At 41.8% G+C, this 27,236-nt stretch overlaps 3 protein-coding genes across 4 annotated transcripts; all 3 read left to right on the top strand.

Moving 5' to 3' along the window:
• The first annotated feature begins 13,304 nt into the window (after nt 1-13,304).
• On the top strand, nt 13,305-16,673 carry LOC137613250 (thrombomodulin-like). The gene has a single exon (XM_068342302.1). It carries the CDS (start codon nt 13,380-13,382, stop codon nt 14,964-14,966), a length of 1,587 nt encoding a protein of 528 aa, XP_068198403.1. The 5' UTR covers nt 13,305-13,379; the 3' UTR covers nt 14,967-16,673.
• A 649-nt stretch (nt 16,674-17,322) lies between these two features.
• thbd (thrombomodulin) lies at nt 17,323-19,636 on the top strand. The gene has a single exon (XM_068342393.1). The coding sequence runs from the start codon at nt 17,510-17,512 to the stop codon at nt 19,169-19,171; it is 1,662 nt and encodes a 553-aa protein (XP_068198494.1). The 5' UTR covers nt 17,323-17,509; the 3' UTR covers nt 19,172-19,636.
• A 1,713-nt stretch (nt 19,637-21,349) lies between these two features.
• Nucleotides 21,350-27,236, top strand: tlr5a (toll-like receptor 5a). 2 transcript variants are annotated; one of them, XM_068342824.1, is made up of 5 exons: nt 21,350-21,562; nt 22,267-22,326; nt 22,792-25,078; nt 25,957-26,045; nt 26,498-27,236. In XM_068342824.1, the coding sequence occupies exons 2-5, from the start codon at nt 22,279-22,281 to the stop codon at nt 26,759-26,761; spliced, it is 2,688 nt and encodes an 895-aa protein (XP_068198925.1). In that variant the 5' UTR covers nt 21,350-21,562; nt 22,267-22,278; the 3' UTR covers nt 26,762-27,236. The 2 variants fall into 2 exon arrangements, with proteins under 2 accessions (XP_068198925.1, XP_068198926.1); XM_068342825.1 differs by lacking the exon at nt 22,267-22,326.

Below are 27,236 nucleotides of genomic sequence, written 5' to 3'. Positions count from 1 at the left end.
ATCTTGGCAACAGACTGATTCCATAAATATATGGAATATGTTGAGGTCGCCCTGGAAAAGCCGAACATATTCAGCTGAAGCCTGAAACATCGGTGTGAGGATGAAGAGGCCTAAACGGCATTCAAAGCAGCATCCCGGACTTTCTCTCTTATGTTTTCTCTTCCTTTTCTTTCCCTCCCCATCAGACATCCTGTCAGCTGCTTCACAGATAACACTTCTGCTTCGTGCCCAGCGGTCAGAAATCAATCACAATTTAATCCGGGGGAAAGTGCAAAAGCAGGAAAAAATAAATAGTGGAAAGCTCTCAGCTCTATTTCTGGTGCATGTAGCCTTGTGGAATATTCAGGCTCCTGGACTCCAGTCAAGGCCCGACTCGGGTTAAATTGTTTACATGAACTCGACCGCCGTCGCCTTGAATGAACCGGTTATAGAAGGCTTGCTTCACATTGTTCATCACACCGTCGCCCTTGAGCCAGGTTGCAGCCTCAGCCTTCGTATGTTTCATGATGCACTGAGCAGGATTGGTGAAATGTTTCATGTGCGTTCATCGGATATTCTGATTTCACCTTTAACAATTTGAACACAAGAAAGAAATATAGAGAAGTAGTTCATTAATGTTACTTTATAACTACCAATTCTAGTGAAAAAAAAACATATTTTGGTTAAACCATGCCAGAAATAATTATATGTTTATGATATGCTGCACTATATTATATACATTAGAGTACACTATAATATCAAACTACATTATGTAATACTAAATGGATTAGATTAGATTAGATTAGATTGGATTAGATTAGATTAGATTAGATTAGATTAGATTAGATTAGATTAGATTAGATTAGATTAGATTAGATTAGATTAGATTAGATTAGGTCAAATCAGGTCAGGTTAGGTCGGACTAGACTAAACCAGATCATATCAGATCAGACTAGACTATATTAAACCAGGTTAGACTGCACTAAATTAAATTAGATCAAATCAGATTAGATCAGGTAAAATGAGACAAAACAGGATTAGATTAGATTAGCTATCAGTTTAAAACTAATTGTAAGTATAACTACATCACATTGTGAAGGCTCTCAATCCAGTCCAAGTACTTAATAAGGGAGCTGAAGAACCTCAGGGAGGAGGGGGTTTGAATAATAGTAATCTTCTTCGTTGGGCTCTTTGTTTTTGGATGTTTACTCTGGAAATGAGCTCTGCCTCAGCTTTATACCAAACCAGAGATGAGACGGAGCAGAGTCCCGCCTGGAGCTGCAGCGTTCCTGGAAGTCTCAGAAGAAATTTCTTCGTGCCAGTTAACCAAAGCCTGAACTCTGGACAGTTCATTTACAATTAAACTTCTGATTCTTCCACTGGGTTCAGCGAGAGGCTTTCATTTCAGCAGTCACTCCTGTGGGAGACGCACTGCGAACTTTTGTCACGTCCTTGAAGAAACTCATGAAACACATCCAAAGGCTGACATCCGTGTTGCACCAAAACAATGGCCCCCGCTTTTACGAATAACTACATCAACCCACTATCGCGGGGGAACATCTACACATTGAACAGAATACACTGGCACTGCAGCTAGCTACTGTCATACTGAATTAATGGCTTGGCATATTAGCAGTGCCTGTTATTATTATATCACTACTGCAGCACTAACTGACCTCTGCATAGACACAAACAACCCTGCTGCCAAAGGGGATGTGTGGACAAAGAAGCTTATTCCTCTCAAATCATCAGCTAATAAAAAAACACACACACTTATTACTGTGTGTCAGTCAGCCTGTGAGAATCAGGTTCGCCATTTGGGAAGGAACAAGTTCCCCAGGCCTTAAGTATGTTGACTAACAAGCATTGAAAAGTTATTGTCACTTTTTGTTTCAGATCAAGACTCAAGGCCACCAAACGGCATGCAGCTGAGAAGGTGGAGGCAAAAACACCGGCGGGGTCACACTCCTCTGTTTCTGTGGGTCCGATGGACGCGCCAACAAAATACAAAGAGCACCGAGAGCGATGATAAATTTGTGCTGCATGATGGAAGTGTTTTTTTTAGTCGCTCATGGAAAAACGTGGCTTACTGGAATTAACGAAGGACGACTACTCTTTCTGCTGGGATGAGTTGAGGTTTGGAAAAAAACACTAATAATCAAGTATGTTTTGTTTTATTTATTTATGTATATCTATATATCTATTTATTTATTTATTTAAATTGTTTGTTTATTTAATTTATTTAATTATCATTTAATTTATAATAATCTTTATTCCTTAATTATTGAGGAGCCACAAATGATTTATTTGGGAATTTTAAAAGCAAGATTATTAAATTAACAGTCTTTTGATCCATCTGTTCACAGTAATGTAGCATCATCATACAACATTCATTATTTGCCCATTACTTCTGCTTACACGCACACTTTCAGCCAATATCAAGGAACAGAAAAGGGTCATGAGAAATATTTGGTTTGATCACACAGAAGAGCATCAAGCAGTTGAGCTGTCCAGACCTCAAAGATGGATGAAGCTTTAAAGCTAATCTAAGCTTCTGTAAAGTTTTTCTGTAAGATTCCATCAGTGAAAAAAGACACAACAGGATGATACAAACCTACAGCAAGCAGCAAACAGATAGACTGCATTTGTCGTCTTTACTAAAATAAGGTAAATCTGTCTTGAAGACATGAACAAGGTGCTTTTGGAGATGAAATCAGTTTCAACTTTATTTGACTTGGTGACACTAAAATGAACTGTCTAATGCTCCCTGCCAGTAAAAGTTTCCCAGGATTTTCTTTCCAAAAATGAAAAAGCTCCTTGAATATTCTAGATTGGTTTTTTTTTTTTATTCCACAGAATCCCTTGTGGTAAAATGAGTTTTTCATCTTCATTACATTTCGAGTGGAGAAATTAATCATGAACTGACGTTCCTATGAGACGCATGTCTTCAGAAAATGTCTTTTCCAGTGGGTGAAAAGGAAATGCGTTCCTCCCCAAAAAAAGCCTGATATTGACGTCACATTATCTTCAAATTTACCAAGGAAATTAAAAAAAGAAAAAAAAGAAACGTTTTCGAGAAATAAACAGCAATTGAACTGCTCTTACTCATCTCAGTGACACACGGTGATCCAGGCCAGACAGAAGCAGGTCGCAGATGACGCCAAGGTCTGCCAGTAAAGTCCGCACATGGGGAAAGGGGGGCAACGCCTCACTGATTGCTTTATTACTATTTTTTCCACTGCTGTTGTAAAGAGTTGGCTGACATAGCTGCCAAGTCAAACGCCCAGGACATCTTTAGCGGTCCAGAAACAGGCCTGGAAAAGTTTGATGAGAAGAAACCATTAACGTAAACTGATCAGAGAGACGTTACACCCTGACAAAGACGTCCTCTTGACGCACATATTCAGTTTGACTCAGGGTAGTGTGTGAGAAGTTTAGGTTACTGCAGCACTGAATTCAATCACTGTTAGTTAAAAAAAAATTGGAAACTTGGAAAATAGATTCATAATTTTACAAGAAAGAAGTTAGAGTACACTGAGAACAAGTTTACAGCAGCACTTATGCAAGAAGAAACAAAATTTTTTAAACAAAAAAGTAGAAATTTAGTTCACTTTAAGTCATAGATAGAGGAAAAGGGTTGTTTTGAGAACAAAATATCACTTTAGCTCCAGGTCATTAAATTACATAAGAGTGTTTTAAAATCTCCTGACTCCAGATTGTGGCCCACAGCCTCCAGTTTGGCCCACAGTATAATTTCCCATGGCCACTATCCAGCTCCGGCCTGTTGAGGCTGGTTCCCCCTCACATGACCCCGCCACAGGTGCCCAACGCAGCAGGACGCCGCCTGCGGTGACCGGCACGGTGCATGTATGATTGTCTCCAAGAATGCAGGACGCCCCACACTGAAAGGCTCAGGGAAGCAGCTGTGTGACGCATTTCATCAAATGCGGTGAAGTGGGCATTAGTGTGGACAATAGAATGAACAAAGCTGAGGTTTATGGCTTGTTTTCTAACAGTTTGTTTGATTTTACAAGAGATATTACAGTTAGATTCACACACAGAACTTTATTTGAATGTTAAATTTCCACAAATCTACCATAGTAAGATTTACAGTTCATGTGCACATGGCAAAGCTGGAATCACTGGGATAACACTGACAGCAGTTCAATGAATTTTCAAAATAAAATAATGAATAAACTCCAAACCGAGATGAAAATATCTCCATCCATCAGTTGCTCTAATCAGAATAAATTTACCTACATGACATTTGGAACAACCAGTGGATGTCTGCCAGAGTTGGTGATGAATATAATTTTTTATACGTGAACCATATTAGATGTTGTAGGCAGAACCGGAGAATCACCGACGGAATTTCCATTATGACATCACAACCAGTATTTCCCGTAAGATGTGCTGTGTGACTATCACAGCATTAATACACTCCAGTACCAATCATAAAATGTCATGTAACCACACGTCACCCATGATCATCATGTTAGTTTTTGTAACACTGCAGAGTCACATCATCGACATCACCGAGGTTTCCTGTTATTGCAAATATCAAGGTCATTTTTTCATAACTGGATCAAATTTGTCCGGTTTCTTTCTTTACGGTTTCTGAAGTAAAGTTACTGAGGTTTTAAGGCTCCACCTCCTGATGCTGCAGTTCTCAAATATTTTTATTATCTAGTCATTCTTCACATACTTGGTTAAACATTTCTCTCGGCTTCTACAGGCCGGGCTCGGTCGGACGTACCTCTGGGTTCCACACGGCCCCCCTGGATTCTGTAGTTGGCCCAAAGTCGACAAGAGAACATAAACAGAAGGAAACACAACCAGGAACCTGTGTGTTTATTAGATAGGAGGTGTCAAGACAAGGAGGACACATTCCAGCCTCATTTCCTACAAATTAGTTTAATGCACAGCCAGTTTTCCACAATAAATATGTTGATAAGGGAAACATACGCTCTCATAGGTTAAAAAGTCAGCTACAAACATGGCACACATGGCGCCACCTCCCTCATCATTTTGACATTCCCACCTGTGATATCAGTCCATTCGAAGCTCAACATTTCCATTCCGTGACCACTGAATGTCAGTAGAACCACCTTTAAACATGTTTACATAAGATTACACTCAGTTTTAATCTAATTAAACACAAAGTGTGTAAAATAAAATGAAAAAGTGTCACAACATGCTGCTACACATCACTTTTATCATTCATTAATGTTAATGCAGAAGAAGAAAAAATATATTATAATAATAATAAGAAGAAGAAGAAGAAGAATTTTTTTATTTTTGCAAGAAACTTTAATCACATCCAAAACTTTTACAATTAAGAAGAAGTAGAAGAAAAAGAAGAAGGAGGAGGAGTGAAGAGGCAAAGGACTAGATGAGAATAGTTCAGTTTCAATTCAGTTCCGAAAAATAGTCATATTTTCAAACCTGATGAAATTCCAAACCAAATGTCTCAAAATATCAAATAAATTCACTTTTTTATTAACCATCATAAATGTTATAGCTCGGATGAGTAATAATGATAATTAATGGAAAAGGAGGCTTGAGGAGCATGAAATTAATTCAGTCCAGACGACATACATCGCACACTCATATTTTAATTTCTCATATTTACTTTCATTTACATCCTGTTGTTGGATTTGTTTCTTTGTCTGGTTGTTAGCAGAATAACACAAAACCTACTCAACAGATTTAGATTTAACTTTGTGGGAAAAATCTTGACATGCTTCACGATTAATAGATAAAGTATTTTGATCAGTAACAATTTTCAAAATTAAAGTATTTAATTGAAAAATATATAATGATGTTTTGATTATTATTTATTATACATCAATTATTGTTTTTGCACAAAATTTGAATTCAGATATATACTTAATTATTACTGTCTTTGTTCGACAGTTGTGAATTCACATCTATTTATTTTAACTGTGAACTGACTTTTACTCACTTTCACTACCTCCATGCTTCAAATCTTTCTAGCAGCATGGGAAGAGAATCCAAAACATACTCTCACTGCACTGCAAGTTACTTCGTTGTTCCTCATATTTATTTTGAATTCATGCAATGTGCAAAATTTATTACAACCATCCACCTGAGGAAGAAGCCTTCTTGACAATCTCTGTGACCTCCTACACCAGGCTCTGGGAATGTCTTATGTGGGAAAAACCCTTTGAGAATCATAAATACGTAGGATACGAGTTCAGACTGATGGGAAGAGAAATCTCTATTTCCAACCAGGATCACATGAATGTAAAGAAACCTTCCAAGGAAGCCACGTCCCCTTGGGTTATTGTTTTCCAGTTATGGTTTCAGGGAGTTGTTTGTGTGACTAAACCGAGCAGAGGGTCATTTCCTTCCTGAAGAAACATCACTTCATACTAATACTTACTATTACTATTACCAGATCATACGTGTTGTATATGCCATAGACCAGAGTAGTGAAGCCAGATGTGTGAAAGCAGCAGCTCTGCAAGATGACAGTGTGAAAATAAACTTTGCAATCCCTTTGAAATTAGTTCATGACCAAGTTGTATTTCTAACCAATTAACAGTTCCAATATTTTTGCATTTCAACTGTGTTAGTTGGAAATCCCCTGGGTTCTGGTAGACGTGGACCGGTCTCCAACTCCTGGTTGAGGCGTTCAGCCTGACAATTGGTCTGAGAATTGAACCCAAAAGAGAGGTTGACGATGAAACAAATCAGAACTCCTTCCCAGAACTGCGAAATAAACTGAGCGACTCTGTCGGAAATGACATCCTTAGGGAAACCATGAATTCTGAAAACATTAGACTCCATGACCTTCTCTGTTTTCTTGGCTGAGGGAAGCTTGGGCAAAGCAACCACGGTCAGAACCACAGTGTTACCATTAGTGGGGGGTAGACCTGAGGTCTTTTTTACAGGCACACACAGAACAGGTATTAACATAACGGGCCACAGTCTGAGACACTAAAACTGTTGTTGCACTATAAATAAAGTCTTGTTAATGCCAGGGTGACATATGGTTTTGTTAATATGGGCCCGATGAACAACATCCCCCTGAGGCAGAAGCTTGCAATTCAAAATGAAGTTCACATTGCATTTAAAATTGTCTCATGTTGGAGAATCGCTCTGGACCAGCGAAGCAAGGCAGCACTGGAGGGAATCTGTGAATGCGCATTTGGAAGAATTAATAAAAAAGGCCCAGTTTTCAATCCTTTTCATTCACGTAGTAAAAATGTGCATTGAAATAATGAATGAAACACTCTGACATGGATGAAGTCTGAAGCAGCAGAGGCGTCGCTGGACTCAGAGGGGAACAGATGCAGTTTTGTGATGCTATGGATGATAATTCCAGGTGTGCCTGTGTTTCTGTTTCTGCATTAGTGTAAATAATTAGAGGATAGGATTGAAGGTCGTGCAGTACTGTCTGGACTGTTGTTGACAGTAATAAAACAGAGGATGCATTGAAAAATAGGACACAGGTTATTGGAGATTTGCAGACTTCCACTCTATGATTTCTTTCTTATGTTACTCCGGTCAGAGGCACGAAAACAATCTGCTAATCAAACGTTATTGTGTGTCTGTGGCTACTTTTATGTTCCTGCACGAAGAACAAAAGATATTTAAAGAGATCCAAATTAAACGTGAGGCCCAGTGTGTGTAGAAGATGGAAAGTGTTCAAAACGGAAAGTGGAAACAGTCAGACAAATATACCCACTTGAGAAGGGTGGGTATATTTGTTTGTTCTTTTTTGGGGGGTCACAGGAAGTTCAGAATATTTCTGTCAGTGTGCCAAGGTGGTCTCCTCAGGGGGGCAATCTGATTTAGTGCTCCAGTAAGGAGAACAGGGGCGAGGGGGGGTGTTCCTGGATAACCCTCCATGCATACATCTGCCTCCTGGTAGCAGCGTTCAGGCAGAAGGCACGGGAGGAAATCTGAGAGGAAGCGCTGGTGTTGGTTGGCTTTGTTAAGAGGCCCAGGAGAGACTGAGTTTCAGGCTCTGCAACACAATGAGATGGACTTTCCTCCCAATCAATCTGTCAAGTTTAGTTTTTTGGGAGGGAGAATCTATTCAAGAACAGGGAGCTACTGTACCGGTTTTGTTTTTGCAAAAATGATTCAGTGGGATTGCAAAATAATGAAGTGTGTTCTCTGCAGCACAGCGGTCCTTGTTTTAATGGAAAATTTATTTTATTCTATTTCAAATCGATCTCAGGAATGAGTTGGTGAAAAGAACGGTATGGGGTGGGGGGGTTGATAAGATATTATGTGGAAATAATCTAATAGCAGTTAGCAGCTATTCACAATTAGCAACTTACTCAGAGAAAATGAAAATCAGCCAAAGTAAGAGAGAAGATAAATCAGTGTGATATGTTGTTGCCTTAAGTATGGTTCAAGTTGGTAGAGTAATTATATATTATCTCACAGTAGTTAATAGTCCTAAAAAAACACTTTGGATCATCAGGTGTGGAATATATTGTCTGCGCTGTGGGTAATGTTTATGAATTCATGAGTGAATGAACTATGAATGAGACTATACTTCTCCAACACAATTGATCAATTGAATTAACAATAAATAAACAACAATAACGATAAATTCTAATAATGGACATACAGCCAATAACAATATATATTTAGTCATTATTTAAAAGTAAATGGTTGACGTTTCATCAATACTGCCGTCAGACTCTAAAAGAGAAACATAAAGCAACACAACCGCTGAGGTTCACCACTCAGTCACTGTTACAAACAGGTTTCTGGGTCTCTATTATATAACTCAATTTAAATCTCTACAAGAGATCAGATATTTCCGTGCAATCGTTTCCTGTTTTCATTTAAAAATGACTTTCGTAACATCTGATGCTTTGGCGCCGAAGCCAATGAACTCCATCTGTGTCAGTCACACAAGAGCCAAAGATTTGGGTCCTGATCGATGTGTTTTATTGCTGCATTAATCTCATTTGATTCTTAGTGTCAGACTGGAAGAGACTGAAGATGTCATAGCAGCCTTTGTTTCGATGTGGCTCGGATCCCAAACAGAGTAGAAAAGGAGTAAAACAAAGATGCCGACCATCCTTTAGACATGTAATATATTTTGATTGCTAAACCTGAAGGCTGATGATATCACGTAAAAGTCCCAAAGGGGTACTTCCTGCCATTGTGGGGGTGGATCTACCTTTCTTCCTAATTCCTGAATCCAGTGCATGATTTTCATGGCTCGCATTTATCTGTGCGTCTCAGACGGTTAAACACAATATCCTCACAGAGCGTTCGTCCAGGTCAGCGACGGTCAGAGATCAGACTCCACTTTGGGTGTTCCTAAAAGTACACCAAGCCCGTATTTACAAAGAGGAGGGAGCACGCTTGTTATGTTATATTATGTTATGTTATGTTATGTTATGTTATGTTATGTTATGTTATGTTATGTTATGTTATGTTATGTTATGTTACGTTACGTTACGTTACGTTACGTTACGTTACGTTACGTTACGTTACGTTACGTTACGTTACGTTATGTATGTTATGTGCAGTGTTGGAGTGAACCTCTTCAAAAATGACAAAATCCAAGTTTGATCTAGTTGAGAAATAGATCCAGACCCACCACTTTGTTAATTCATATTTTTTCTTACAGCTACTGGCAATAAAAAAATATTTCTAATACAGTAGGTTTTTATGGTCAAAGATTTAGTCGTTGTTTGTTCTTAAATAATCTGTTATAAACAATATAAACAGGATTTTTTTTTCAGGTTGAGTTCTGTGACTCTGACAGTGATTCTGGAGGTGGGCTGTCCAATCAGATACCAAGAATGTTACCAGTGTATACTGCACTATTTTTCCATTGGCTGAACAAATACAATAAAATGTTCTTCACTTTCCATCGCCATAGCATCCACCAGCCATGTACTAAAACAACGTGAAAGAGTTTCTGTTGAATACTAAAGGGGGCTTTTACTTTGAATGTGAATTTATGTAAAGACCAGCCCCTCCCTGGTGGAGATGTGAGGCCTGTGAGGTGATGTGTGGGGGTTGGGGGTGGGGGTCACGTGACGTGTGTTCCCTCGCTGCTGCCACTCATGACAAAGCATCAGATGCAATTCCTCAGGATGTGGGGACACACAGGGCACATGATAAATGGCGGTGTCATGCCTCCGTTGTGTGTGCGGGAGGAGCAGGGTGGAGGGGTTGGGTGGGGGGGGGGGTAAGGGATTAATCAACTCCCAAACTCTTTTCATCCTCATCCAGACATAGAAACACCTTTTCCTCCTTGGCTGGTGACACATCTCTGCCAAGTAACCGACAGCAGAACTTAAGGTGGAAGGTTTGAGAACCAGTGGGGTCAGCGCTGTTTTTTTGTTGTTGAGGTTTTTCTTTGTTAGAATGACATTAACCTGCGAGTTAAAATAAGAAAAGGTACAGTAATATTAAACATAACATGTTGCTAACAAGGAAAACAGTCTTTCTCCATATTTGAAACACTGCACCCTCAAAGATCCAACATTTTTTATCAGCAATTCCATGGGAATTAACTGAAATGAGTGAGAATTAAATCTGCCGTCGTTAATTTTAATTTTTTTTAATTTATTTTATTTTATACACTGTTATAATCCCCGAAGGGAAATTAAGTTATTGCATAAAATATTGATTCAGCTCAACGTCACTGTATAAAACCAAAACTATCTGTGAAATAGTCCATAGTTTCCATCACATGATGCCTTCAATGACAGTAAGAGGAGCCAGAAAATCCATATTGATAGTGATTTGAGGAGTTTAAACTGAGTTGTTATTCTCATTATTTTATATGTAACAATGTTCAAAAAGACCAGTTCACTTTTCTTAGTTCTATTTCTTCCTTTTTATTTTTACCATGTTATACTCTGATGCTCAGAAATGTGCTGACAAACAGACGTGGGCGTCGAGTTCCAGAAGATGTGGAACCCCGGCTGCCTCCTGTGCGGTCGACCTCTGCCTTCCTTTCACCACATCGTACCAACAGGATAAAGACGTTGTCCTCAACATTTGGGCGCCAGTTAGGCGAACGCAGCAGGAAACTCGTGAGGCCTTCACAGGTCAGTCAAGGTGAGGCAGTTTCAACAAGTTGAGTTATATCACAAAAGCCCAGCTAAAAACAAGGCTGCGCCGAGGATGTTGTTCGTGGCACCAGCACCAAAGTTTGTCAATGTAACCACATCACATGGTTCCACTGTAAAAACACAGTCACAGCTCTGACTGGAAAAAGAGAGCTTTAGGAGAAACAACACAATCTTCAGGCCCCGTTGGATAAACTCGGCGTGGGCAACAAAGACGGATAACTGGGAAAATATTTATCGAGAACAACCAGCCTGGTTTTTATCACCAGGCTGACTTTAAGTTAAGATTGCAGACGTTGTCTGGACTGAATTCACACCGTCCGCCACTGGGCATCACAGCAAAGGTCAGGATCATAAAATTTATCATTTGCAAGTCAATTCCAAACACATAACTGGTTATTTTTGTTTCTACGGTGTGAACAAAGGATTCCCCTTCCTGTACGCCTCAGTCACATCCGCTCCACCCCATTCCATTTTCATAGTGGAACATAAAGCGGTATTGAAACCGCGGTATTGGAGCCGACCACCTCTCAGAGTTCACTGACTCATAAACCAGCTTATATCTCCCCGAATGCTCTCCTGCTTACAGCTGATGCTCATTTACATAATAATTTCCTCATGTCATTCTCCACACACGCACTCGGGACGTTCTCTCACATCCAGTGAGTCACACGGTATCACTTTGGGGTGGAAACCAATCAGATGTGATTACATTCCTTCAGATCTACTCAACCCGAACTCCACCCGAACTCCACTGAATGTGTTTGCATAATGTCATGTCGAACTTGTCACGTTTGTGTTCCTGGACTGCAAGAACTGCATCCAGTCCTCTTGTTCTTTGCTTCCTCTTCTTATTCCAGTCACTTTTCCCTCGTGAGAAAAGAGTGGAAGGCAACTCTCTTCCTCCTGGACCACCCCGACTCATTTGAGAAAAAATGTTTAACGGTAAAAGAATGATGACCGGTTTACATTTAGCATCAATTAGACAATGGCGTCTCTAGTTCTGGAATTATTATTAGGATTAAGGAAGTTAGTCCTCCTGCCATGAGTCAGTGTCTCTCCTGGAAGGAGGGACTTTGCTCTGAGATGCTCCTCTGAGGAAGTTGGGCTGCATTTCAAATTTTACTTTGACTGTTGTATAGAATAAGTCGTTCAAAGTAATCAAGGATAAATACAGCTTACAGGTTCACAAGGGTTCACACACAAAAATACTTAATTCACCCTTTTCTGATTTAACTAATTATGTTCAAATAGGTGATTTATTGAAAGAATAAACTAAGTAAGCCTTTGCTATAAATCACAAAGATAGTTCCTCTCTGTTGGTCCCTTTTGTTTATAAGATTATAATATTAGTAATATTATTAGTATTATTAGTAATATCGTTATATTATATTATGTAACATTAGTACATAATGGGATGGGGTTGATGATGTCATGTGTAGTTCTAAGCATCTGTTGAAATCAAGAGTTAAAAATGTAATTTAAAGTCATTCTTACATAAGATAGGACACCTATGGCATCCTCATGTCTGCAGCACCAGCAGAGGCAGACCAAATGTTACCCCCCCCCCCCACGAAAAAATAAACACCCCAAAGACCTGGGAAACTGAGGCCCCTCATCTTGGCCCATTTCGCATGTGACCCCCTCATCACTGCTGGATAGCTGGCAGTAGAAGCTCCAGCAGAGCTTTCAGCTGTGTGTGTGTGTGTGTGTGTGTGTGTGTGTGTGTGTGTGTGTGTGTGTGTGTGTGTGTGTGTGTGTGTGTGTGTGTGTGTGTGTGTGTGTGTTGTTCACAGGCAGCCAAAAAGTAATTTCCCAAACTTGAAACTTTATGACACTCTTTTTTTTTTTTCACCAGAGGCACAAAAAAAAAACATGTAAAGATTGTGTAAGTGACTGAACTCTGGGAGGAGTGGGGGGCTGGTGGGGTGGGAAGGGGTGGGGTGGGGGGGGTGCTATCCTCTGAAAACAAGGGAAGAGCCACTAAGGAGGGAGGATCATGGAATTATGTCCATCGTCCTCTCGTTGAAGTTAATGTTCCGTGTGCGTCAGTGTGCGTTCTCGGTGTGTGTTGATGGACCAGTCTCTGTGAGATAAGGAGTTGGGGGGTGGGGGGTGGGGGTTGGGGGGGGGTGAGCAATCAGACCGGAGCTTAAACCAGTGGCCAGAACTTCACTTCCTTCCTCCACTGGCCCGACAAAAAAAAAAAAAAAAAAAATAGTCGGACGCTTTTATAAATGGAGCTTATATCCATCGTCCAGAATCACAGTTGGACCCGCAGAGGTTTGAACCACCAGCTTCTCTAATATCGACATCATGATTCGATCATCGAACGCGCTTCTTGTTTGCGTGATTTTCCTCTGCGGGCTGGAGGAAGCCGTTCTCTCTCCGCGCGGACATTGCGCCGGGAGTCAATGTTTTGCGCTTTTCCAGGAGTCCGAAGACTTCCAGGGCGCACAGGAAAGGTGCAAAGACTCGGGTGGGCATTTGTTAAAGTTCACCCTCAGTAACGTATTGACGGTTCTCCCCGGCGGGGTGAGCGGTAGTTACTGGCTGGAGCTGCATACCAACGACAGGACGACAGAGGAGGCAGCTTTCCAACAATGTTCCTGCGTCTCCGTGTCGATGGAGCAGAACGTGACGGTGCAAAAGGAGCCTTGCAGTGACAACCTGGACGGATTTCTGTGCCAGTACACATCCGAGGAGCAATGCGGTAGTTTACAGGCGGGCGGAGGAATACAGGTGAGGTACACCGCCCCGATGGGCTTCGACTTAACAGACTCCGAAACGTTTCCACCAGGAACCATCGCAGTGGCGGAAAAGGCTGGCGCCATTTTTCCGGACTCCAAGCATGTGTGTGTTATGACTGCATGGACAAAAGCCCCCTGGACCTGCGAGGTGTTCCGTGGGGGCTGTGAACACGACTGCAACTCCACTACGCACGACTGCATCTGCCCAGCGGGGCAAACTCTCCATCCCAACCGGATCACCTGCACCGCGGATCCGTGCGCCAAGTGCGCGCAAGGGTGCCAACAGGTGGGCGACACCCGCGCGTGTAAGTGTAACCAGGGTTACCGGCTCGCGGAGGATGGGATAGGCTGTGAGGATGTGGACGAGTGCGCGGAGGAGAATCCGTGCACCGGGGATGGCGAGGAGTGCGAGAACACCGTGGGCGACTTCGAGTGCAGGTGCGGAGATGGCTTCGAGGAGGAGGATGGAGTGTGTGTGGATGTTAGCGTCTGCCAGAGGTGTGAGCACATGCTGTGTGACAAAGTCAACGGGGTGTATGAGTGTATGTGCAGGAAGGGGTTCCGGGTGTCCCCCGCGGACCGCACCAGGTGCGTAATGACGTGCACGGAGGCGCACTGTCCGGCGTCGTGCGTCCTGAACCACGAGAACAAACTGCACCAGTGTTTCTGCCCCGATGGCTACATCATAGACATGGACACCAGCACTCCCACGTGTTACGACATCAACGAGTGTGAGCTGGAGAAGCAGTGTGAGCACAAGTGTGAAAACCTGTTCGGTGGTTACAGATGCTTGTGCGATGAGGGCTTCAAGCTGCACAAAAGCTACATGTGTGTAGCCATTGAAGATGAGGAGGAGGAGGAAGAAGGATCAGGCTCTACTGCTGTTTATCCAACACCAGCCGGCATTCAACCACCAGCGGTGCCTTCTTACATCAAGACGGGCAGCATCCTGGGCATCTCAGTGTCCATCCTCCTGGCTGCAGCACTGCTGTTTTTCCTGATTCAGCATTCAGTGAAGCGTTGTGGCAGCTTCCAGCTCCCCTCCATCAAACACTCCAATCTAGACATCTTCTATCTGCAGCAGGTGACCACAGAGACCTATAAGAGGCTATCCTTTGATAAACAGTTTAAAAACGACGCACAGATACTTTAGTTGCACCTACTGGGACGAATGCTGCTCTCCACTTCCTCGTGTCATCCTGCATTTTATTTCCAGAGATGTTAAATATAATAAACTAGTGGAGCTTGCATCCACCAGCGCCATAGAATCCTGCTACTCTCTTCGAAACAATCTCATCATTTGGATCCATATTGAAGCTGCAATAAATTGAATGAGGTTATAGTCTGTAAAGGCCGAAACTGAACTTTTATCTTTGCGTTTGGAAAATTATTTTTCAAGATATTCATGAAAGAAATGTATCTAGTTCAGATTTATTTTAATGATTTAATGGATTTGATCCTTAGGTTGTTTTTAAAATTTGGTGCATAACTTCATGAGTAAATGTCAAACAACAACTAACCAAACAACCAAAGGACACAGGTGAAATTATGACCCTTCTTGGCAGAGGTAATACGAGGCTTGTTCAGTTATACAAACATGATTAATATTGTATTTTTAAGCTTCCAGCAATCATATGCTTTTAAGTCTCTGTGCAGTGAATGTGGGTTGTGGGCTTCGTAACAGACGACTGTTTCCAAACACTGTTTATGTCTCCTGCTGTCAGCCTTGTTTCAGAAACAGAACAATGAGTTTTCCTTTTGCAATCAAACTTTTTTCACAATTGAATGTCATAAAGAAGGTGGAGTTATGGAAAAACAAACTTTAATCACCATGGTACTAAGAAGTATAGAGACACTTTCTGTAATAACTGTATTCTTCCAGGAGAGTTCACAATATAGTTATTTTTTCAGCGGCAGAGGAATGACCTGTATACTGTAATCATACACACACACACACACACACACACACACACACACACACACGAAACTATTGTTCTCATATGTAAGAAAAAGCAGCTCCCTCTTCGCTCTTCAGTCATCTTTTTGTAAGTCAGGCAACATTCCACATACAGCCAGCAACACACTGTTTTTTTTGTGAACTTCCTGAGTTTCTACTATATTTTTATTTCTCAAATCTCACTTTAAACTTCCAGTATTGATGAAATTAGTGTTCTCTTTAGCTTGTTAAAGTATCTACTGCCATTATAACCTTGTGTGACAGAGGTTTTCTCATAAAATATCTGACATGATTTTTCATTTTGGTTCATGACAAACAGTTTTGAGGTGCATCAGCGCTCCTTTTAGGATGCATTGGGAATTCTTTCACATGCATATTGAGTCATTGTGGATTGCTGTCATAGCTTGATGGACAATTTTCATATCCATAAATCTGTCAATCAATCATTTAAGAATGTTCTGAAATGTTTTGTTGATTTTTCAACTTTAAAAATATCTTGTTTTGGTGCAACAAGTAAAATTTGTTCTGTCTGAAAGGTGAATAAAGTTTCTGTAGGGCTTAAAGTAGAGACATGTTTTATTCTCAAACACGCTGACTTTCCTGTAAAGTGACAAACCTCCATCGGTTTACTTCAGCGCATTCAAGGATTTACATGTTATTATTTACACTGAATATCCTGACATGCTGCTCACAGCCGTATGATGCTGTGCTGAAGGCTTAGACAGATCATTGAAACATGATTGTAAAACTCCGCTGCTATCTTCTCTGTACATGAAAACACACTGTCCATATGATATACATCTGTATAAAACACATACGGCTAGATTTCACTGGTTTAAGTGTTCTTGTTTTGGGTTTTTTGTGGTTGAATGTAAAGTGAGTGATAAATTAAAAGACTGAAATGTGGAGAAGAGACTTGTGTTGTGTTTCTTTAGTTCTCTTTCATATCAAGAGGTTTACTGAAGATCATCGTGTTGTTTTGTTAATTCCTTTGCAACATTGAACAAAATCTTCCTTTAAATTTCACTTCTTTGGATGAACAACAATAAAGCTCCATAAAAGTAAACGTGGTGAGCAGCCAGAAGCAGACACACACACACACACACACACACACACACACACACACACACACACACACACACACACACACACACACACACACACTCATTTCTAACACAATCATACTTCCAACATATAACATTCATTACAGAGTGCAAACCTGGAATTAACTTTCAGTATTTGGTGTTGTCATGGAGCCAAAATAATATTTATGGCAGAATTATCATGAATTTATCCAAATAAAACAGAAATCCTTGATAATTGTGTGTAAATGGGGAGAATGTGTGTGATGATGCGTGTTTTGATCTGCCGTGCAGAAACATTACACAGCTCACTACTGAACACATGACTGTAGTTAGTTGATCTGGGAGGAGTTACTGCCAACTGGGGGCGTTTGTTAGAAGCCCCCTTGCGTGCGCGCAGCTTCGTTACGTCCGTGCGTAAAGGCCGTGCGTAACGTGCCTAATTTGGGGATGTGGTCCGCCGAGCGGAGGAGAAAGTTTGTGGAGGGCTGTAGAGCCGTAGTGCAGGCTGACTGAAGCACTTCCTTCCTCCACTGGGGCTCAACCAACATGGAGTTGGGGGCTTATAAATACGAGCAAAACCTTTTCTCCAACAAACGAACCAATAGGCGGCTGGAAAGCGCAAGAACTTGAACAGACCCAACTTCAGGTTCGAACATGAAGGATGTAACGGGGCTGCTGGTCATCCTGTCGGCTGTCCTGATGGGAACAGCCGACAGGAACGACCGGAGCGGCGGTTACTGCATGGAGAACCAGTGTTTCACTGTGACTCCAGATCCCAGCGATTTCAAGACGGCAGAGAAAAAATGCAACGACCAAGGCGGTCATTTAATGACGGTGCGCTCGACTGATTCCCGTGATCTCGTTTTTATCTTGTTGGCACTCCGTAAAGATCGGTTCTGGATCGGTTTACATCGAACGGCCGACTGCCCGGACGCTGCAGCCAATAATTTGCGAGGCTTCCAGTGGGTGACGGGAGACAGCGACAGCGACTTCTCCAACTGGTCCCCAAGTTTTGACAGCAGCTGTTCTTCTCATCGCTGCGTCTACGTTTCATCAGAAGACTTAAAATGGACCCAAGCGCCATGCGACCAAGCCATGGAGGGGTTTCTCTGTGAGCACAGCTTCAAAGACATGTGTGGCCGTCCGGAACTTGCACCATGGGAGGAAGTCATGTACACGCTGCCCATGGGGTTTGACATCGGGGATACTCTGACCTTGCCTCCTGGAAGCATCGCCACCAAGAGTCCATCAAGGGCTAAATTCATCTGCTTCTCTAAACAGTGGCTGCCGGCGCCCTGGAGCTGCGAGATCCAAGAGGGTGGGTGTGAGTACAAATGTTTAGTGGACCCCCAAAACGGGCCCTCCTGCTACTGTCCTCCGGGTCAGACCGTCAGCCCTAGAAATAAAGTCACCTGCAAACAAGCCACCGATGACCACTGCCTCGCCCTGCAGTGCGCACACGCCTGCTATAAAAATGGTGACTCCCACGCGTGCACGTGTGATCACGGCTTTAAGTTGGCGCAGGATGGGAGATCTTGCGTGGACATCAACGACTGTGCGGACGAGCGGCAGTGTCCCAGAGACAACTTCGTGTGCGTCAACACCGTCGGCGGGTTCCAGTGCGTCTGCAAAGATGGATTCAAGCTGACAGGTGACCAGTGCGTGGATGTGGACGAGTGCATGTCCGCTCCGTGTGAGCACATGTGCACCAACATCCCGGGTGGCTTCCTCTGCTCTTGTTATGATGGATACAAAGAAGACCAAATGTCACCCACTAAGTGTAAACTGTACTGCGGGGACGAGGAGTGCGTCGCCGTGTGTGACCCGAATGACAACGCCGTCTGCTTCTGCCCGATGGGGTATGTGATCGAGGAGAGGACAGCAGAGATGGTGTGTTTAGACATAGACGAGTGCGCGTCCGATTATTGTGATCAAGACTGTGAAAACACATTCGGCAGCTACGTGTGTTCGTGCTCTCCGGGATACACACTGGTGAAAGAATACAAGTGCGTAAAAAACGATGATGATACGGACGCGGATGGAGGGGCGGAGGGATCCGGAGCGAGCACCACTCCGAACTCCCTCCTTGCATCCACACAACCACCTGTGCCACATCCAGAGCCGACGAGGCGACCGTCACGAGTGACAGTGGGGGGTCTGGTGGGGATAATAGTGGCAACGGTGTTTGTTGTCGTGTTGGTGGTCTTTTTGGTTCACTACTTCTTCAACGGCAGAAGGAAGACGGAGAACGCAGACGCGCTCAAAGCTTCGGAGCTGGAGGCGCATAGTTTGGGGCACCTGACCGGTAACACCTGAAGGAGTGGGAAATATCACGACAAAGACACGCACAGCTCACCTGGTGCGTGTGCACCAGTGTTTGTAAGACAATTAAAGTGGACAAAAAAAGTGTGGAAAGTGGAAAAAGTCATGACAATATGAAATGAGAAATGTGTATGCGTGGGACTGTCTCCCTCGTGTGTGCCCACGCGTTTTTAGGCCATGTTGGAACTTTTATTAAATTATAGAAAAGTGAATTTCTTTGTACACGTTCTCGCTCGTCCTCTGCTCAGAAACAGGCCGGCTGCGCCACCATGTGGAAACAATACAGAATTACAGCTCATTCATAATGCTGCTGCACCGAGGAAACATTTAATACACTGCACGTTTAATAAACATCACGACAGCAAAGTTCACAGAAGCACTAGTGACAGTATTTTGAGAGGATACGTGTTGATGTTCTGATGTTAAACAATGTTAAATGCAATAAAAAGTGAAACCACATTTCCTCCTAAGGTTATTTCTAAAAACCCTTTGAACAGAGTTCTAAATCTAAAGCAAGGCTTGGACATAGTCTAACAATGCCTCACAAAAAAGAGGCGGAAAAGTCTACCAAACAGTTGTTAGTGCAGTATAAGTGGTTGTTACGAAGTGATAGTAATCAGTGTTATGGCGTTGTTAAACTACTAATACTGTATGATGTTACCATATCCTGTGTAGCAAATGTGAGCAGCAGCATCAGTTGGAGTTAATCCTGCTTTTCTTTAGGTTTAAAGAAAAAGCTGACAAATAATACCACTGAGTCACAACCAGCATAAAGAGAATAATGCAGTAGCCTAGTTGCGGCATCAGCTGGGTTACAGAAACATCACAGTCAAAGCAGCAAAACTAGTAGAAGTATTTTAATAATTAGTAATACAACAATCAGTGGCAGTACAGGCTGCCAGCACAAGTAGTACTTCTGCAGAAGTTATAGAGAAGAATTACCAGTGTTATAACTGCTAGAAAAATGTCAAAATGTTTAGAAATACTGTTTTAGAATGGTTAATACGGACCTGTGTGCCAAATTTAATATTCAAATACAGCTGATAACATAGAATAAAAATATGACAAAGACTTTACATTTGTGTTTATAGATAATATATTATATATTAAAATTAAATGTCATGTTTCTTGGGGTTCTGCTCCAGACAGGCTAACTACACCAGTTATTAAATTAATTATTAAATTAATCTTAACTTCACATTTAGGGATTAAATACTTTACAGATATTATCATACAACGTTACTCTCAATATTTAAAATGACTTTATGTATGGGATAAGACTTAAAATATTTATAATTTCTACTCATTTGAAGTATAATTATTCTTTTCAGAACCCTTTTGCTCCAGATGGCGTTAACATAGTGTGGACTCACTAAATCTTGTTGTTTCTGTAGTTTGTTGTTCTGCGTGGAGTTCTGTGTGGAGTTTGAATGTTCCTGAGTCTGCGTGGGTTCCCTCTGGGTTCTCCCAATACCAACAAGGCAGTCAGAGACTGCAACATCCCATGACACCCCTGAATTCAAAATTTTACCCTGATCTACACATTTTTGTGCCTCTGGCTTCCTGAAAATGTTGCTTTTTATTTTGTGGTTACTGTACTCACTATAAATAATATTTCAAAATATTTAGGTTTTCACGTACTTTTTCTCCCCTTCTAAAGCATAAATATAATCAACACGTCCCCCAGGAGCTCTTGTCCCCAAAGAAGTTTGGTTTTGATAAAATAAAATGCTAAACAGTGACGTGATTGGAGGACATGTTGAAAGATATGTAGAGGTTTATTAGTATTAATGTATATTAATTAGAAAAGGATGAGTTTGTTTTTTTCCTGTGTATAGCATTAAGTATGAAGGAACGATAATCAAAATAGGTGCTTTTATTTATTTATTTATTTTGAAAATAAGAGTTATAAATTGTATTGGTGGAAGGATGCTGAGTTTTGAACTGCCAGGCAGGAGGTTTATGGATGTAGTGGAAGAGGACATGAAGGTAGTTGGTGTGAGAGAAGAGGATGCAGAAGTCAGGGTTAGATGGAGGCAATTGATTCGCTGTGGCGACCCCTGAAGGGGAAAGCCGAAAGGAGATTTTGAAAATTAGAGCCGTCATTGCGCTTGTTAGCCGGTAGATGTCGCCAGAGATGAAGCAACCCATAACGACGCGGTCAGAACGGCTGCAGCGCTCCGCTGAGAATGAGGTGAAGTTGTGTCCAGAGGAGGAACAAGATGTTTGCTCAATCCGCTGGATTTCGACATTCTCCTGCTGTACCCGACAGAGTGAGTCACGTTTACTGAGTCTCTGCTGGGAGGGGGGCCTGACTCGGTTCGATAAGAACACGGAGGAGGTGCGCCCCCACACCCCTCCAGATTGCGCAACACTTGGACACAGGTAGGATTTTTACTTCGTGATTTTGTGTGTGTGTGTGTGTGTGTGTCTGTGTGTGTGTGTGTGTGTGTGTGTGTGTGTGTGTGTGTGAGTGCGTGCGTGCGTGTGTGTTTGTGTGTGCTCACCAATATGAGCGCCCCTCGCTTAGTCCGTCATTTTCTGGAAAGTCTCTACAAATACTTGCGCTGTTGAAACATGTGGAGATAACGCACTGGTGTGTGTGTGTGTGTGTGTGTGTGTGTGTGTGTGTGTGTGTGTGTGTGTGTGTGTGTGTGTGTGTGTGTGTGTGTGTGTGTGTGTGTGTGTGTGTGTGTGTGTGTGTGTGTGTGTGTGTGTGTGTGTGCGTGCGTGTGTGTGTGTAAAACCACTGAGCCTTTATCATTTTAAACCACTAACTAACTAACTGTAGTGTGAGTCAGGACAGGGTGACACATTCAATCTAGTAGCTCATGACAAACATCAGACTAATAAATGTGTTTTTATTGTTGAAGCTCGTATCAGACATGAATGGTTGTGTCCCAAACAGTTTGACACTGAAGCTGCTCAGTGAACCATGAACCTGCTAAAGCAAATAATCCCCAGCTTGTCCTTCATCCAGGCTAACATGTGGAATGTTCACCTACCGATCCCTCCTCTTGTCAGGTGTTCAGATCATGTCATTTAAATGTTAACCTAAGCTTAAACTTTCTGATCGGATCTCTTGTTAGGTTGAGGACAAGATGTGGACGTTAGCTCTTCAATCGGTTGTCATTGGTTTATTCCTACAGGTATGTGAATAAATTACCTTTTTCAAACTCAGCAGTAAGGTAGCTCATCTGAGCATCACTTTCCTTCCTGACAGGGATTCTCTGTTTCCCAGTAACCAACCCACACTTCTAATGGTGTGTTCACATGTAGCTGTGAGGGTGTGCCAATTCACAACAAGTCAACACAAATGATATTAACAACTTATATTTACTTTAGTCATGCATTGAAATTTCAAGTTTCACAAGGACTTTGCTACATGGAAGCGAATCAACACTGTGAATTTCTAGATTGATGTGGAATATCCAGTAGCTGGAAAACTGTAGAACAACCCTGTTTGAAGACTTCATGCTAAGCGAAGATAACCACATTTATTATACAGCTGTAAGAATGGAATTGGTCATCGTAAGAAGTGCATCTAAAAATGTTTTTCATTTCATATGACTGTAAGGTTACTTGCAGACATGATGCATTATTCCTACTTGCAGGTAACTACATGCTATCATTCATGTGACATATACGATCTCATGGTCAACTGCCACGGACGGCGCCTCTACTGGGTTCCTGTTCTGTCTCCCAACATCACCCACCTCTACCTGGACAATAACTACATTAGTGAGCTGAACTACACCTCCCTCAGACGCTACGACCAGCTGCTGGAGTTAGATCTGGGATACCAACGCGTGAAGCTCACCCTACGGAACAACGCTCTGCTCAGACAGAGGAAACTGACTCGTCTGGTCCTGGGATACAATCAAGGTCTTCGTCTGGAGCCGAGGGCATTTGCAGGATTGTTCAATTTAAAACACCTCTTTCTGGATTATTGCGAGTTGAAAGACTCAATATTAGCAGAAACATATCTTTCGCCTCTGTTGTCCTTGGAAACACTTGATCTCTTCGGTAACAATATAGTGGAACTACGACCAGGACTGTTCTTTTCAAAACTCAGGAAATTAACGCAGCTTAACCTCAAACTTAACCAGATTGAAAGACTATGTGAAGAAGATCTCGTTGGTTTCCAGGGTAAATACTTCACTCTCCTGAACTTGAACTCCAATCACTTGTATGAAATGAATAGAGAAGATTTTAACTGGACACGATGCAGGAACCCTTTCAGAGGGATGGCCTTTCAAACCCTCGATCTTTCCACCAATGGTTTCAGCTTGAGCTCAGTGCGTCGGTTTTTCAAAGCCATAGAGGGAACCCCAATAACTCGTCTCATATTCTCCGGACATCTTGGGAAAGGCTTCTCTCACGACAACATCGAGGATCCAGATGAAAACACGTTTGAGGGCCTGGTGAACAGTACAGTGACAACTCTAGATCTGTCTGGTAATAGGATATTTTGTTTGCATAGCACAGTTTTCAAACCTCTCAAGGATGCAAAGATTATAGACGTGTCACAAAATAAAGTCAATCAGATTAACAGAAATGCCTTTTATGGACTTCAAAATTTACAAATGCTCAACCTGTCATCAAATCTCCTTGGAGAAATACGTTCTCACTATTTCACCAGTTTGAAAAACCTGATTATTTTGGATTTGACTAACAACCACATTGGTGTGTTAGGAGACAACGCCTTCAGTGGTCTTCCTAGTTTACATCAACTATCTCTGAAAGGAAATTCGTTACGAGACCTGGGTTTCCCGGCGTCACTACCAAACCTGTCATATCTTTTTCTTGGTGACAATAGGTTGAAAACATTGAGCGGTATTTCTCATTTGGGCTTCACCAGCACCTTTGTGGATGTTGCAGACAACAGATTAACAAATTTAGAGGATGTTTATATCATTTTGTCGCTTTTCAATCACCTCAAGTTCTTCTTATTCGGTGGCAATTTCATCAAGTGGTGCACACTCAACGGGAACTTTACACGACCTGATAATAACAGTTTGGTAGTGCTGGATCTTCATGACAGTTCTCTACAGATAATTTGGAGCCAGGGGAAGTGCCTTGACCTGTTTGATCATCTTGAGAGTCTACTCGGTCTTAATATAACGTTCAACTCAATTGCGACTCTTCCGCAGGGGATTTTCAGTGGTCTCACCTCCATGATAGAGCTGGACCTGTCCTTTAATGCCTTAACATTCCTGCAGCCCAATGTCTTTCCAGACAGTCTGAGAACACTCTATATCACGAACAACTTTCTAGCCTCGCCAGACCCAATGAACTTCCAAGGGCTTATCTTTCTCAGCCTCGAAGCAAATCTGTTCTACTGCGACTGCAAGCTGGAAGGGTTCCTGAAGTGGCTCAATGTGACAAATACGACCTTTGTGAGCTCTGTTGAGGAGTACAGGTGTGCTTTCCCAGCTGAAATCCGTGATATTCCTCTGTTGGAGTACTCAACAATTATCAAACCATGTGAGGAAGACGATGAAAAAGATGTCCAGGATCTGAAGTTTGCTCTCTTTATCCTTTCTACTCTCTTGGTCATCATAGTCGTCCTCAGCGGGATCATTTATGCCCGTCTCCGTGGCCACATATTCATCATCTACAAAAAGATCATCGGTAGGGTTATTGAGGGCCCCAAACAGACCCCTGCTGAGGACGAGGTGCAGTACGATGCCTTCCTCTGCTTCAGCAACAACGACTACAGGTGGGTGGAGGCTGCCCTGCTGAAGAAACTGGACAACCAGTTTTCAGAGGAGAACATCTTTCACTGTTGTTTCGAGGCCAGAGATTTCCTACCAGGTCAGGATCATCTTTCCAACATCAGGGATGCTATCTGGGGCAGTAGGAAGACCGTCTGCATCATCTCTAAGGAGTTCCTCCAAGGTACAGTCACACTGGATTTGATCTGGTAGTTATTTCCTCTTCCAGTCAAGGAATGCTATCATTTTTTTCTAAACTGAACAAACTCTGAAGCATACTTGTCTGAAATCAGGGATATCTTTAGAATTACAGGTGTTAAAACATTAAAGCACAAAGGTGCAGCATTTCCCTCTCTGGCTCACAATAGGAAATTCTAATAAAGATTGACAACTTAGTTCCCAGAGAGGGTCAGTGATGGTCACGTGCACGCAATAAAATATATTAAAAAATGTTGCTGCAAGACTAAAACAAGCATTGATCTCATAAAAAGTTGACCCCCTTTTATGGTGTTAAACTATGAGAATACATGCAGACAAAAATAAGTGATATCCTGAGAATGTCGATAAGTAAAATTTAAATGCTGATAGGTAGATTTTTTTTTTTTACTCCTCACCGAGCCAAACTTCCTGTTTCCCCATTTCCATTCTTCTGTCAGCAAACTTGTGTTCAGTTTTAACTTGAAAGGCACTTAGTTGAGTAAAGCTACCTTTACCAAGACCAAACAGCCCTACACTTGCAGCTTTAGTCTGTTTAGCACATCTCGCCTTTCCACAAAGGTTTGCTCAAATTGATTCCCTAGGTTTGTAGTGTGTTACAAAAATATTGTAGAGTTAGGAAAGTTATAAAATTTCCTGAATCCAGCCATTTATCTGGGCTTTTCCCTAAAATAAAATATCGATCAGTTCCTTTTAAAACGACCCTTGACTGTAGATTCAGTAAGTTAGCTACCCTCCTGCCCAAAACAAGTTGTTGTCCCTCTCATCTGTATTTTGACCCTGATCATAATATTAACCCGAGACCCAAGAAGGAAAAGGAAGTAACTGGATCGTGCATCTTTCTAGATGGTTGGTGTTTGGAGGCGTTCACTTTGGCCCAGGGCCGGATGCTGGAGGAGCTAAAAAATGTCCTGATAATGTTGGTTGTAGGGAAGGTTTGTATCATTTTTTCTTCACACACATTCTGATAAACCCAATATTAACTCCATATTTAGTTCTGGTTCAGATCTCCACCAACACCAGAGGAAAACAAGGTTTTTTAGCTGCTACATGCTCCCTAGCGTTCACAAGCTAGTCTCTAACTACATTCAATAGAGAACCTTGATTGAACAGCTATCAGCTATGAATCGGACGATTTTCATCTGACCAGTATTAAATGAAGACTTGCCCTACTCTGAGTGGCTAAACTTAATCCAGACTTAACCAGTTAAACTATCAAAGGGTATTGGAAATAGAATAAAACCTGCAAACAATGGCTTGAAAGATATTATAAAGCTTTAAAATGTGAAATAATCTGTATTAGGCTCCTTCTACATTTGAACTAACTTATAATTGGAACCTGTTTAACCCTACTTTATGTCTCCGCTGTAACGCATCACGACTGAAGGTGGCTCACTACCAGCTCATGAAATACAACGCAGTCAGAGCTTTTGTTCAGAAGAGAGAGTACCTGACCTGGCCAGAGGACCCCCAGGACCTGGAGTGGTTTTATGAGCAGCTTGTCTCACGGATGCTCAGAGACGCTACGGTGAAAAACTTTGCAAAGGACAAACATGAGGAGAAACAACCTGATATCCAACCTCAGGATGACGGTATCGAGCTGGAGAACCGCGGAGCCCCTGCTGACTGCCAACCAGTCGCCGAACTGTGAATTCTGTGAAAACCAAGACAAACGATTGATTTTGTCACCAATAAGTTTAAACTCAGCGTCCACAGCAAGTTGAGAAAGAAGTTCTCCCTTCACTCTTGTGATCTACTACACAGCATGGGCATTTAAAGTGTTCTGAAACATTCTTCATGGCAGCTAAAGCCCCTTCATCTTGAATATAGTATCAAATACTTGATATATGTATGTATGTATATACTGTATGTGTGTATTTATGTAAATGATTAGACACTCATTCATTTTATGTGCTGAAGGATTGCAGCAGGTAATGTCATTAATGTTTACCTTTGTAATTATTAATTATTTCATTCATCCACTGTTTATCACAATATATTTTTTTCACTTGGTCCAAATGATTCATCAACTTGTCAATGGGTTTATTGAGTGCAACCTAATGGAGTTTAAAAGTGAGTTTAAAATGAAAGCCGGGTATAGAATAAATGTATTATGATTAAATTGC

This window comes from Antennarius striatus, chromosome 19 (genome assembly GCF_040054535.1).
Source record: "Antennarius striatus isolate MH-2024 chromosome 19, ASM4005453v1, whole genome shotgun sequence".
Taxonomy (NCBI): Eukaryota; Metazoa; Chordata; class Actinopteri; order Lophiiformes; family Antennariidae; genus Antennarius; species Antennarius striatus.
This window is presented reverse-complemented; position numbering and strand designations above follow the sequence as displayed.